A 15,176-nucleotide genomic window follows, 5' to 3' on the forward strand; every position below is an offset into this window, starting at 1 on the left:
TGGAGAAAAAGGACCTCTCCTGCATTGCTGGTGGGAATGCAAACTAGTACAACCACTATGGAAAACTGTTTGGAGGTTCCTCAAACTGCTAAACAGGGAGCTTCCCTAAGACCCAGCAATCCCACTCCTAGGTATCTACCCAAAAGACATAAAAACACTGTTTGAAAAAGATACCTGCACCCCCATGTTTATTGCTGCTTTATTTACAATTGGAAAAACATGGAAGTAGCCCAAATGCCCAAAAGTAGATGACTGGATAAAAAAGATGGGGTACATATCTACAATGGAATATTACTCAGCAACCAAAAAAGAGAAACATATTTTTTGCAGCAACTTGGTTGGAGCTGGAAAATATTATGCTTAGTGAGGTAAGCCAGAAAGAGAAAGAAAAATACCGGATGGTTTCACTCATAGCAGGAGTATAATGGATCAGGCTAACAAAAATAATGAACAACCATATACTAGAGACATTTTGTGGGGGTGTAGTGGGGAAAGGGATCAAAAACAGGGTGGTGGGGAGGGAAGTGCAAGGGATTATGGTGATGGCACATGGGTGCCTTGGTGCTGGGAAATCTGCAGAGGTTACAATTGAGATGGAAAAAAAAAATGTACAAAATGATGTAAAATAAACTGTTATAAAATAAAGCACTAACCATAAAAGAAGAAAATATTTAAAAAAATAAAATAAAATAATAAATTATATATCAACGGTTTATTTAACAATTTGTTGGATTTATAATAAATCCAATATAAGTATAAATCCAGGGCACATGTTCAAAAGATGATTCTCAAAAAATGATTATCAATATGCAATGTTTTTATATTACTTTATACATATATATGTACATGCATGCACTTATACATATTTATATAAATGGGCTTTTAAAAGTTCTCATCAGATCAACTTAAATCTGGTTATTAATTAAGAATTTGAAATGCCATCTAAAAACAAACATTAGTTTTTAAACATGGAGAATTAAATAAAGGCACTGGTTTGCACACAATGGAATTTTATAATTACTGAGCGGATCAAACCATCCTCTAGCTACCAACATTTAAATCAGTACTAGCTATAGAAAAACAAGTGTCCTTTACTTTGAAATCATACATTATATGTTTATTTCTATTATAATCTGATATTGAAGTTTTAGTATTGTTATAGACATATTTAAATATCACCAGAGATAATTTTAGTGATAACTTCAATACTTCTAGGCAATAGATCAAAGAGAGAAGAAACAGTTTTCTCTAGTGATAAGGATCTCTTCAGAAAACAACAAATTAAACCAAGTGATACGTAAAGGTCTTCCAAATTGAAAACCTATGGTAGGATGGATGATTGTTTCTGACTGGTATTAGTTGTATGAGATAGACAAAAACTGTTTACTTTTTTTTAAAGATTTATTTATTTATGCGTACAGAACTGGGGTACAGGTCAGAGGTGTGGTGGGTGAGAGGATTCACCAGAGACAGAGTGGGGAGCAGAACAGGCATACTGACTGAAATACACTGCTGAGTGTTAACAGCAGGCGTGTCAATAGAGGTCTGTCTTGCCATGATGGTCAGATCCCTGACCAGGGATTGAACTTGTGCTGCTGTAGCTTCATAGAGCTGTACAATGTAGTGCTTTAAGCTGTTGTGCCAGCAGGAAGAAACCAACCAATATTGACTTTAAGAGAGAGGTAACATGTTGAAGAGGATGACTTCTGAAATTATAATGCCTCACTTCAGTTCCTGATACTTTATACTAATGGGGCAATTTAGCAAGGAAATTTCAACTCTTTTTCTTTTATTTATATCATATTTTTGCCTAGAACTAGGGTATAATCCATAGATGCAGGGAAATGAGAAGTTCAGCAGACACAGAAAAAGAAGGACAGGCACATCTATCTGCTGAAATAAACTGCTGAGGAGAGCAGTGGGCAGGATATGAGTTCACTGTGTCTTGTGTGGGTTAGTTCCCTGGCCAGATGGAACTCAGGCTGCACTGATTAGTGCTGAGACTTCACCCTTAAGGCACTGGGGAGACCCAGACTCATTTTCTTCATACAATGGTATAGGTATAAAAATTATGACTACCTTGTCAGATTCCCATAATGGGTTTAAAGGTGCAAAAAGTCAGAATAGTGCTTACCTCCTAGTAAGATACATGTAAATGTCTCATCAAATTTAAGACATTTTTGTAAGTTTATATTTAAAGACAACCTATTTTATTTTCAGAAATGTACTCTTGTGTACCTCTAAACAGTAGTTTAGAAATATATTTCCTCTGAGGCAAATTATTGAAGAGGAAATGACCATGTGGATCTTTGACTTTGAGTCATGAACAAAATTATCTCTACAATGAAGTAGAAAATTTGTTCTATAAACTTTCTTAACAAATTTCCATTCCTCCCCCCCCCAAAAGCTATAATTTTATAGATTCATTCTGCTAGATTTAAGCAGAATATTTTATATTTTATATCAAAAATAGACAAATCAAAATTTAACTAGGTAATCTATTATATCCCTTAATAGCAATCAGAAATACTGAAAGTAAAATTTGTGTCTTTATTTTCTTAGAATATCTATGGGTAAGGGCACTATATCATATGGATGCTAAGAATAAAATTGGGCCAAACAATGTAAGACTTTGTCTTTAAAGTTTTATGCACATTAGAAGCTTTCAACTTAGATAACATAAAAAAGAACCCTTTTAAATTTAAACATATATTTCTTTAACTGTAAAAACAGTTATCCTTCCTAATTATTCTACAAAAGTTATTCTTAATGGGAGTAAAACAGATCTTGTAAAAATTGGATTTCAATTTATTTGTTATAAAAAGTCTGAATTGGCCCCTCCCTGGTGGCACAACAGGTTAAAGCACAACACTAAGAAGCTAAAGCCACTTCAGCATGAGTTCGATCCCCGCCTACCCTGGAGGTGATCCGCATGGTGTGGCAGACCTCTCCTGACCTGCCCCCCGCTCCCCTCAGCAGTGTACTTTGTCATTTGGCCTGTTACGTTCCCCGCTGTCTCTGGTGAATCCTTTCGCTGCCCCTGTACCTCTGGCTGTACCCAATTTCTGTATGCACACATAAATAAATCTTTTAAAAGAAGTCTCAATTTATAAAGATATTCAAAAATAGTCACTAAAGGGATGAAATTTAGATAAGAGTTAAACTTATAAATAAGTTTTATTCACTGTTCTATAAATTAAAACTTCTTCCTTTTCAACTTATTGATGCAAATAATTTGAAGTTTTGCTATTAATATTTTGTCAATAAAACAGGAATAGAGGATTCTTACAGGACAGCTTTATATTTTTGTAGATTATCTCCATCTAGCCCCTGTATTGGTAAATACAAAATTCAAAGCAATAACATTATCAGCAGTAAACACATTTCTGACATATAGCCATCTTATTTCTATCCTAACTAATGTAACAGCAAGACAAGCTAACATAAATATCACTTGAAGATTGAATGAGGAACTTATTTTTATTCTTCTAAGGGAAGAGAAAATTAATGTACTTCTGTCTTTAAAAGAGAATTATACAGAGATGATATATGTGTATCTTAGAAATGTGGCACTTAACGACTCCCAGGTGTACTTTAAACTTGGATACACTTTGGAACAGGGCTGGACTAGTATCTTCCCCAGAGAGCTACATGCAAATGGAGGTTATGCTCTCCTATAAGCCTGGAGAAAAACACAAGTGAGATGAAGGAACAGGCAGATGAATAAGACAAGCCCATGGGACAGGTGGAGGGAGCATTTCTTAGGATCACTAGACCTGTCCAACCTCTGAATGTGCTCCGAGGTCCAGAAGCACACCTGTTCCTCATATCTTTTGAATAAATTGCTCCTTTAGCTTAAAGCAGTCCAAATATAGGTTCAGTTACCTTTCAACCAGGAGACACCTACAGTAAGTCTTGTCAGGACACTGCTCCTTTGAACTGATAGAGCACAGTAGTATCCCAAAAGTTTCAGCCTCTGAGAAAACTATTAGAGTCTGATTTATATGTTCTGTTAGAAATACACAGTTGGAGAAAATTTCACGTAAACATTGCATTTAGTTTTATCTTCCCTCCTGTGATTTAAGTCTTTCTCATAGCTACTGTATGGTCCCTGTCCTGTATAAGATAATCCTATAATTTTGCTCACAAATTCTTACAGTTGAACAGTTGTAATTCATACTGTTTCAATTTCTTCCTGAGAGGATATTGATGTCATTTTTCTCATACTTATAGTATATCCAAGTATTCAGTGTTCAAAATCAACTCTGTAATTGTAAGTTTGAAAAATGCATGGCGTCTTAACAAGTGTAGCAAAGTTTCTTGTGAGAAAGTTTTGTGGCAAGTAGCTTTACATAGTATTATAAACCACAACTGTAAATTTCTAACTGATTTTCATGTCTCTTATTTACTGCACTTGCAGTATTCATTTATTTATTGATTGACCTAAGTCTGCAGCTAATGCATTAGTATCATCAAGTAATAGCTTCAACTACCTAAGTTTGATTCACTGTCACAGAATCAAAATTGCCTGATGCCATGCAAACTACCTGGCATATCTTGAACTTCATTCAAATTCACAGTGTAATCTCAGAAGTCCATTCCTTTGCAAAGCCTGCAAACTAGAATATGTAACTGGGCCTTCCTGAATTTAACTATGAATTGATATGTCTGACTGGATCTGTGGATATTACAGGACATGCATTTACAGTGTTCTACTGGCCTTGATGCCAAGAGCACTCTGCCTGTGTTATGAGCAGAATTTGTATTAGAAGTCACTGCTTTCATTTCTATGACACGTACTGATGCAATCTCTCTGGCCTGGGCTTTTTCTTGGGCCATTATAAATTGTCAATTTGGTTCAGCCTCTAGTCCCATTGGAGGGTTTCATCATGAACTCTACACACAATGATCTTGCAACATGCCTGCTAATAAATCCTCTAAATTACAGCATTGAGAAAAATGGCACAGCTCTGAAATATCAGCAGCAATGTCCTCACCGAGCTGTGGATTCAATTGGTGAAATTTAAGTCTCAGAACAATAACTAATAGTGCTGCTTTGGTGTGAACTTCCAATAACCTTACAAATTCATCAATTCCTTATTTTTATCTGAGGAAAAAATAGTGAGGAATCATGGTACAAGTTAGATTCAAGCATTCTATATGTTTATGATTTAAACATATTACTGTAAACTATTAGAAGCAACCCTAACCCTCACAACCCTAATTAAATCACCACACCCAACAGACACCTCCTATTTTGTCCATGTCACTTAGCATATGTGGGCCTATTAACTATTAAAGAACCTTTACATATGGTAAAGACAGTTACTATTTTCTTAATACATATTTGATTATGGTAGATTTAGGCTGTCTGGTGTTACAGAGCTCTGGCAAAGTGGTGGATTGGGATTAAAATGCTTATATTCCATCTGCCAGTATATAACCTCGAACATAAATTTGGTTTGACTTTAAATTGGATTTCTCAATTTAAAAGAAAGGAGTTTGACTTGGTATTCAAGGTTTCTTTCATTTTAACATTTTGTGATTAGAAAAAGTTAGCAGCTTTGGAATCTTTAACCTCCTTACACACAGCATGCCTTTTCTTAGTCTGAAATCTACTTGTCAGCACCACTGAGACTGAATAGTGCTTGTCTGTCAGTGCTATTAAGATATCAAGGAAACAAATGTACCACTGTTTATTCATATTTTATCTTGATTTCCATTTATCCAGTCACACAAAACATTTTTCTAATATGACATATTATGAAAAAAAGTGTAGGGTAAATAACCACTGTTTCTGCTTACATCTCCTTCATTAAATTGCCTGTTTTTATGTGTTTGTTTATTTAACAGCTAGCTTCCAAATTAAGTTTTTTTTTTTTTTTTCTGGAGCTAAATTATTTTAAAACTACTCTTAAGAAGTGATATAGGCTGTTCTCAACAGGGAATCAGGGGAAAGAACACTACAAGGGCAGTATTAAAGAGCTTTATGATGTTAGAATCATGTTAAGTAGGATGTAAATTGAATGAAATAGAAAGTATCTTAGGACTCATATTTGGTAAAATTGGGGTAAATTTTGTGTTTTTGATCTACACATGTTGAGTACATAATAGAACTTAGTCCAGCTTAAAATATAAATGGGGAGAATATTAAGGTTGTCATATTAAGTAAATGAAAATGGTCTAGAACATGAAGTTAAATATGAATTTCAGATAAACGATAAATTGTCTAGTGTAAATGTCTCATGCAATATTTTGATAATTTTATATTAAATATTCATTGTTCATCTGAATTAAAATTCAACTTGATGTCCTATATTAAATTGTTGGTGCTTATTATTTTTATATATGACTTTTTATTTTGATCTTTGTGGATATAAAATTTGGGAAGGTATGCATAATTTGGGAAGGATATAAAATTTGACACTATCCTTATAGTAAAGATACTAGTGAAAATAGAGAACTTTGAATGAAATAAGCATATATACTCTATTTTGTGAAAGGAACTTTGAGGGAGTATTTTGTAAGTAAAATCTAGCATAGATAATATTTGAACAATGAATAATACTTAAGACTAAATTCTATCACTGCTGAAATCTCCTTACTCTTATAGAATTTTCAGACAGGATGGCAGAAATAAACATCTAGGTAACTAGAATTTGGATACACAATAGATACTGATATTGAAAAATATATATTTAGGCTATATGAGAGATCTTTAAAGAAATTAGAGATTCATGGGAAAATAGCACAAATCTAAAAGGTCTTAAGGATCAAGTTTTATGAACTTAATTTTGAAATACTCTTTTTTTTTTTAAGATTTATTTATTTGTGCAAACAGAACTGGGGTAAACCAGACATGCAGGGGTGGTGAGAGGATTCACCAGAGACTAAGTGGGGAGCAGAACAGGCAGATCTTTGAAGTACACTGCTGAGGGGAACAGCAGGCGGGTCAGGTGAGATCTGCCGCACCATGTGGATCACCGCTGGGGCAGGCAGGGATGGAACTCATGCAGAAATGGCTTTAGCTTCTTAGTGCTGTGCTTTAACCTGCTGCACCACCAGGGAGGGCCTGAAATATACTCATAAAATTAACTCACTAGTGTTTTTTCTTTATTTCAATATACTTCATATGACTTCATTAGACTTTTTGAGTATGTATGTTCTAACATCAAATGCTCTTTAGCATTAGAATCTTACTAATCTCTAAATCAGAAAAAAAGAAACACTATACTTGTTCAACCCTTGCTACTAGCCTTCCCAATTATCTTTATGTATAGCAGTCAAACCCAAATGAGATTTTTTGCCTTGTAAATTATTTGAAATTCCCTCAAAATTTACTTTGTAGGACAATATGTAAGCTTTTAACATGGTTAGAATCAACTGGAGCTCCTCAACTTTATCTGTTTATTTTATATCATATATACTTATATAATTACAAACAAATCCACACACGTGAAACTATCACATTTCTCTACAAACATTACCTGGTTTTGTCCTTAACATGTTTTCAGTAGATGAACAAACATTTGAAGCTTACAAACTCACCAAAAAGGAGGCTAAATTCTATAAAAATCTCCTATATATTTTATATTTTTAATATATTCATTACATTATCATTCATTTTTGTACAATGTATGATTTCCCCATGAAATTTCCACCACCAATTCACTGTGCACCATCACCATAGTGCCTTGTGCTCCTCCCACTCCTGTCATAATCCCTCTCCTCCTTCTCCACTACAGAATGTCTCTGGTCCATAGTTGCCTCATGATATTGATTCTTACTTTATTATAAATACTCCCTCCCCCTCGGTCCCTTATTTAATTCCTTTATATTCCTCCTATAAGTGTGATGATTATATATTTTTCTTATTATTTCTGGTTTATTTCATGAGCATAATCCCTTTTAGCTTCACCCATGTTGCTGCAAAGGCCGTACATTTATCCTTTTTGATTGCTGAGTAATATGCCAGACTGTAAATATACACATCTTCTACGAGTAATATGCCAGACTGTAAATATACACATCTTCTATGTAAAGCTGTGTTTAGGTCCCACAAACTACTAAAATTGAATCTTCCATTTGATCCAGCAATTCCATTCATGTGTAGCTACCCAAAGGGCTCAAAAACTTTAATTCAAAAGGACCCCGGCAACCCTCTGTTTATTGAGGCACAGTCTACAATAGGAAAGCTATAGAAGCAACCCAAGTGCCCAAAAATAGATAACTGGATCCTTTTATATGTTTTTAGTTGACCATAGGTGAAGTTATTTCAGCAACTCATTGTATGGCCATCACTAGCAATGAGAAAGTGATACAGATAACAATAGACCTGAAAATGTTCTGTATTATAGTTTTATTGAGACAATATGTTATGTTCATTGACTTCTTTATTCTTTAATTCATTTACTTTGTCTTTAGGCTCAATCATTTTATCTTTAGATTGGTTGTCTAATTATTCTGCTTTATTACTTCTTTGGGTATGAATATCAGATTATTCTTTGACTCAAATTATATGGTGGGCTATTTGAAATCACACTTTCAGCGATATGGGATTTTCTTCATGTGCAGTCTTTCTTAAAACCAACTTCAGTTCCAATATATGTAAATGGTTATCAGATTTGAACATGCATCCAAAACAAAGGTATGACTTGTAAAACACAGATTGCTAGGCTCTATATCCACAATTTCTAATTCCATCGGTTAGATTGGGGCATAAGGACTTGCTTTTCTCAAAAATTTCTGGTCAATGTTAATACTGCTGGCATGGGACAAGACTTTGAAAACCACATGGCATAAAATATATTCAAAACCACAAAATAATGCAATTCAGGGCCAACCCTGGTGGCACAAGCAGTTAAAGCACAGCACTGTGAAGCTAGCTGCCCACTTCAGCATGAATTTGATCCCTGGCCAGGGAGGTGACCCATATAGTGTAGCAGATGTCTCCTGCCTTGCCCGCTGCTCCCCTCAGCAATGTACTTTGTTGATATGCCTGTTGTATTCCTCACTCTGTCTCTGGCAAATCCTCTCACTGCCCCTGCCCCTATGGCCTGTACCCCAGCTCTGTATGCATATATATATATATATATGGAATACAGATTATTTCTCTACCATAAAACTTATTCAGTAAGTCTATATTTCTTTCTTATGTACCCTAACTAAACCTGACTTAGCTAAATTTTTGAGAAATGTTCAAGATTTTCTGAAATCATTTTAATGCCTCTTAAAATTGTATTTATCAGGCCATTTTCCTTCCTAATTTCCTGGCTTTTTAAACAGGTATATAAGTGTCTCTGTTTTTCAGTGTTTACCTCATCAATTAAATTTTACCCTTAAATAATACAGGGTACAAAATGCAAAACTATATCCTCTACTGCCCTCTCTTCAACACAGTAAAGTGTGTCCTTCTACTACTACTCTGCCACTTGTCCTCAATTGTAACTACAGTCCTAAATTCAATTTGAAAGATGCATGTGACCTGTAGTTTATGTCGCTAATTGACCTAGGAATGTATGAAGTTGAACACAATGCTTTTAGAAGAATTAATTAATACTTTGTGAGTCAAAGGTTGTCTATTAGTTAATTATATATGCCTTTTTTGCTGCTATAATTCCTTTTTTGTTCATTCTAAGGTGGTTTGATTTTCTTTATCAAAACTCAAAATATACCATGAAAAGACTGACTAAATGCTGCTAGCATTAATGGACAAGTGGGGAAACACCTACAGAAATCCAGTTACTCACTTATTCAGGTGAAAACAGAATTGATCCAAACAGAAAGAATATATTCCAGGAGAGTACCTGAAGGCTTTGGCAAAATCACTGTGTCTAAAACTTTCTCTTCAGTCAATTTCTACTTTCAAATTAATCTTTGTCAGACCTACCTGCTTAATACCAATATCTACATAAGCACATTAATTCACTCATTAGTACATTCATCCTTTTTTGTTTGTTTTCTAAAGATTTATTTGTGCATACAGAACTGGGGTACAGGCCAGAAGTTCAGGGTCAGTGAGAGTATTCACCAGAGACAGGGTTGGTTGTAGAACAGGCAAATTGATGGAGTACATTGCTAACGGGAGCAGCAGGCTAGTCAGGAGTTGTCTGCCATACCATGTGGATCACCTCCGGGGCTGGTGGGGATTGAACTCATGCTGAAGTGGTTTTAGCTTCTTAGTGCTGTGCTTTAACTTGCTGCACCACCAGGCAGGATCAATACATTTGTCTTTTTAACGAACATTCTGTCTGCTACATATTATATTTGAGACATGAAATGTGCTAGTAACTTGAAAAGAGATAAAACTCACAGGATGTAATTAGACCAAATATATAAGGAAACAGTGAAGTGAATTTTACATTAGATCTCTGAATGTCATAGTTAAGAGTACAATGGAGAGAAACCCACTTATCTTAGAATGGGGAGGGAAGTCAGGAATGACTTCTTGAAGAGATAGTGGAATTACACTTGAAAGACAGGATTGGGAAGGAGGAATGACTATATACAAGACAATAAAGTCAACAAGGCAAGAATTTTGTATTCCTTTATATAGTAATTAGAAGTGAAATATCTTGAGATGTTCTGAGATTATAAATTCAACCAATGTCAGAACTTTAATTACTGATAGAGTTCAGTTAAGAACTCAGGCATTTTCACTGCAGGTCCAGTCTCTTTATACCATCCCAAGATGGATGTTTCTGCTCAGCACAAAACTCCACATGTCTTGTTTAATTTAGAATTTGCTGGTTGTACAGATTTTTCCTGAATTGGATGATTAGTCTCACTATAAAATCTTCCAAGTGAGAGATAAAATAAGAGGTCTCTCAGGATAGCCTGCCAGAATCACACACATCTTTGGATTAAAGCACATATTATTTGTTTATTTCATTATTTAAAATGCCTGTTTTATGTAAATATAAATAAAAGACAACATTTTTCCTATTTTTGTTTGTTAAATATGTATGTATTTATTCCCTGGGCTCTGATTTTCAGACTTCCTGTAATAACCTGATATTCTTTCAGTTTTTACATTAAAATGTTGATAATTTTTTTAGTGAGATATTTCCTGGGAAAATCATTTATTAAAGGCCAATGATTATTAGAAATTACAACTTAGATACATACCCAAGCTGTTCAAAAATGGAGAAGGAGGCTAGTTAGTCCCTTTTCTAACATTCTCCAAATTTTTCAGATCATGTACCCATGTATTATTTATAATAGTGCAAAGATAAATATGGTATAACACAAGAATTTAAAACCAGTGATAACCAGTGAAGTTGTATTTGTACTGTTTTAGTGTAATAAGTTTATAAGTATATTCATTCCCAGATGTAAAAAGCAATGCAAAGTTTAAACATGTTCACTAAATAAGCACTGTTATTCTTTGCTAGGGTAGATGACACTAGATTGTAGAAACACATTAATCCCAATGTTCAATTACTTAAAATATTTTTCCTGACGTGACCTGTTGCCTTGTTCTTCCAACTATATCAGCAGAAACACATGGATTCCAAGTTAGCTAGGATACAGAAGAGAGTGCTGGGAATTTTCATGGGCATTTTTTTTTTTTTAAACTCTGCACCTGTTTGGCCACTAGACTAACTGAAATGCAATCTATTCTACCAACCTAACTGCAAAGTAATGTGTAAGTAGAAAGTGGTGAATATATAGCATTCCCCCTGCTGAAACCTTTACTTGACAATGACACAAAATCAATGTGCTTGTCATACCTAGCCTTCGACCTGGACTCTTCTTCCCCACTCAAAGCCTGTCTTTGCTATTGCCTGCCTGCCATAACTGCTTTGAAGGCTTATCAGCAATATTAAGGATAAAAAAGGAAGAGGAGACAGGGACGAAAGAGGACAAAGGAGGAAAAAGAGGGAAAGCAAAATGTTATATAAAAGTTATAATCCTCGTGGCTTTTTCTCAATACACAACTGCTATCCTGGCAAAACTAGTTCTTTGTCAACTCCCTAGCCTGACTCTAATCTTGCTGCATGGTCATTCACTAATACATCACAGCTTTTAATTTTACAGATGGTTTTTCTTTTACTTTATGGACAAATCAACCCATTCTTCAATATCTGAGATTTCCCTGACCTGTGGATCTTTCTCTGAATGTAAATTTCTTGGTAGGCTTTAATCTGTCCTACTTATTGTTAGGTTACAGTGCCCAGAAAAGTACTTGTTATATAGAAGTTGTTCAGATTGCATTAATTAAATGAAATGGCAAAGTCATTGTTTTACACAAATCATTATCTTAATATCATTTAGCGCAATTCTGTGTATAAAGTAGGCCCTCAATGAGCATTTGCTGAGAGACTGATTCTCCTTTTAAATGCTTCAAGTAAATATATATATATATATACACACACACATATATATATACATGTATATATGTATATATGTATGCATGTATACGTGTGTGTGTGTGTGTGTGTGTGATGAAACAGCCTTCATAGGAGGGACTGTGTAGGTTGATTCTAGTAGCATTTCTTTAGAAAAATTCAGTTTACTTGTAATGAATCATATCTAAATAAATTGAACATATTTGGTTTTCAAATATATATACATTTTTCAATATAAATTACTATTTACTTCAACAGTTTGGCATAATGTTCATAAAAACTAAAATGTAACTCTCTGGAAACTATCCATTATTTCTTATCCTAATCATATGTAAATTGGAACTAGGAGTTGAAATTCGGGGAGTATCAATTGAGAGTGTTTAGAGAGTTATACAAGTTATCAGTACAAACAAGACAAAATAGAGTATATTTCATGAGTGTTGGGGAACACTCAAGTTTATATTCCTGTAAAAATAAGAATGTATAATGATGATGGAAAATATTTCTTAGTCTGAAATTCTAAAACTTTTTTTTTAAATCTCTAGATTTTAACAAGTGACATAGTAATTTATCTTTATTTAAGTGTGTGTTTGTTATTTGCCAGTTTAGTATCCCGTCCAGTGGTTATTTGGGAACCTATCACTTTGAGGAGTGTCCTGAAATCCTCATGGTGGGGGGCATTGAGCCTCAATCTCGAAGGACATTATCTATAAAACTTTTTTTTTTTTTTTGGTCAACAACTCCCTTTGGTTGTATTCATGCAGCCCATCACAAGAAATTAATGACTCAATGCTAGTAATCAGTCAGAAACCACCCCCAGCTCCCCGCACTTCCCAAGCAGCCAGCGCACACACCCCAAGGAGCAGCACATGAGCCTGGTTTATGACACTCCTTTGGGCAAAATTGTCCTCTGGCCCAAGCCAGTCACGTGATCACAGTAGCTGCCAAGGAGCACAAGTGCCCTCCCTGCCTCAGCTCCCAGCACTGCTGCTGGGCAGGCACCGGAGGTGCTGTAGTCCCTTCTGCTGCTCGGGCTGGAGAAGCAGGGCCACCTGCTGATGGGATGGATGGGGCTGAATGGTGGCCCAGGGCTCGGGTGCTGGAGGACACGATCAGTTCTGGCCAGACTGGCAGGAAGCCCTCCGTCAGTGATACAGCGCCAGAGGTCTTCTTGAGTAGGAGGTGTTGTCTTTCAGGAGGGGTGACCCCACAGCCATGCGCACCTTGTTCCAGCGATGCCCTTTATTGTAGATGGGTTTGACAGAGTGGGGAGACCAGCGGGTCAGGTACCTGTTGAGTTGTGGTTTGCTCTTCGGAACAAATCCTTCAGGAAGTCGAGGCCTGTGATTTGGGAGCAGACCTGCTCGGTGGGCCATCTTCACACACTCCTCAATCTTGCGGTGCTCTTCTGGGCACAAGCCTGTGACCCTTTGGGGCAGCATACCTCCGTGAGGCCGGATGAACTGACTAAGCAGCAGAACATCCTCATAGTTGTACTTGTGCTTCAGATTCCACCGGCAGATAGGGCACTGGCCAGAGGGGTTTGGAGGATTTGGGCTCTCCTGGGGGGTCCCTGTGATTCGGCCTTCAATTATAGTTGTCTTCCCTTCTTGGATCTCCACCACTTCCCTGAACCCGTATTTGATTGAAGAATTTGGTTAGACTGGCCAAAATAACATGTTGATTTTAACTTGGCCGGAATTTATTTTCAGTTGCTGAAAGATTAGTTGCTTCAAATGATTCTTAAACCAGTAAGTCACATCCTGTGACTAAATCGAGTGAAGAAAGCCTGTCTTCTTGGGATAATCCCAGAAATCTGATGTCTGTTACAGATTCTGTTTGCTACAGACATGGTCTGTAAAGAGAAGGCCGAAATCTCAAGCTACCAAGCTGTCTGACTAGATTGCCTCTAACAGGGGTCACATGACATGGACTTCTGCTGAAAAGTTATAGGGACTTTGAAAACCATACAATTCTCACTACTTTATCTCTCCCCAAAGTAAAGTCTCCAAAGCAGGGTGTTTAAGATAATTTTAATGTAATCCCACAAATAGGTATCCATTTCCTTGGGAAGAAACTACAACTACAAGAGTCCAAATACTCTTAAAGTTTACCCCAAATCTTAAATTCCAGTATAAACCCGTGGTGTTTAGTTGGCTTTCAGAGACAATTTATATTTATTTAAAAATCATTACATTGTCAGCTTAAATATTCTCTACTCCAGGCAGACTGTGTTTCAGTCCATTAATTTTTCTAAAATGCCATATGTCTCCCTAAATTTGTTTTCCCCCTTAAATTCAGCCAAGGTTGTGCACATTTCGGTATAATTAGGACCGTTACAAAGAGTAGAGATGCAGAATTTCATGCTGGTACAAATAGATGCATCAAGAGTAAACACAAGTATATATTTTTCTGGGGGGAAAGTCTACATTGCTTACTCTTCCTTTGACACATGTTGACACATGACCACTTATCACACTGACCAAATTCACACAAAGTAGTCAAAAAAAAGTGTTTTTGCTATGAAAAGCAAAATGGTCCACAAGATCATCGCACTCTCTAACTACTCAGTACCACATGATAAACAACATCGTATGTAACATTTTCCTTAGGATGAATAATGTAAGCAGTCATCTTGGGAAGAAACTAAAATTGCTGATAGGGAGTAAAGAATGATGGAATGATGGAAGAAGGCAGGAGAGATCACAGCTCCAAAATATTTGAGTTGAAAGAACCAGGATATAGGTTTGGTAATATGAATTTGAGAAACATTTTATCATTTTGAGGGTAAATATATATATATATATACACACACACATATATATA

The 15,176-nt window shown here is 35.7% G+C and overlaps 2 protein-coding genes across 2 annotated transcripts in view; one reads left to right on the forward strand and one right to left on the reverse strand.

Annotated features, from left to right (window-relative positions):
* Positions 1–15,176, forward strand: part of LRP1B (low density lipoprotein receptor-related protein 1B) — a 1,583,276-nt gene that overhangs the window by 453,825 nt on the left and 1,114,275 nt on the right. The window lies entirely within an intron of this gene.
* Positions 13,086–13,990, reverse strand: LOC105853644 (28S ribosomal protein S18a, mitochondrial; the record flags this gene model as incomplete). Its single annotated transcript, XM_012725118.1, has 1 exon — positions 13,086–13,990. A coding segment is annotated over one exon (495 nt), but the record flags the coding sequence as incomplete, so codon positions are not given.

This window comes from Condylura cristata, unplaced genomic scaffold, assembly GCF_000260355.1.
Source record: "Condylura cristata isolate star-nosed mole 26May11 unplaced genomic scaffold, ConCri1.0 scaffold00002, whole genome shotgun sequence".
NCBI lineage: Eukaryota > Metazoa > Chordata > Mammalia > Eulipotyphla > Talpidae > Condylura > Condylura cristata.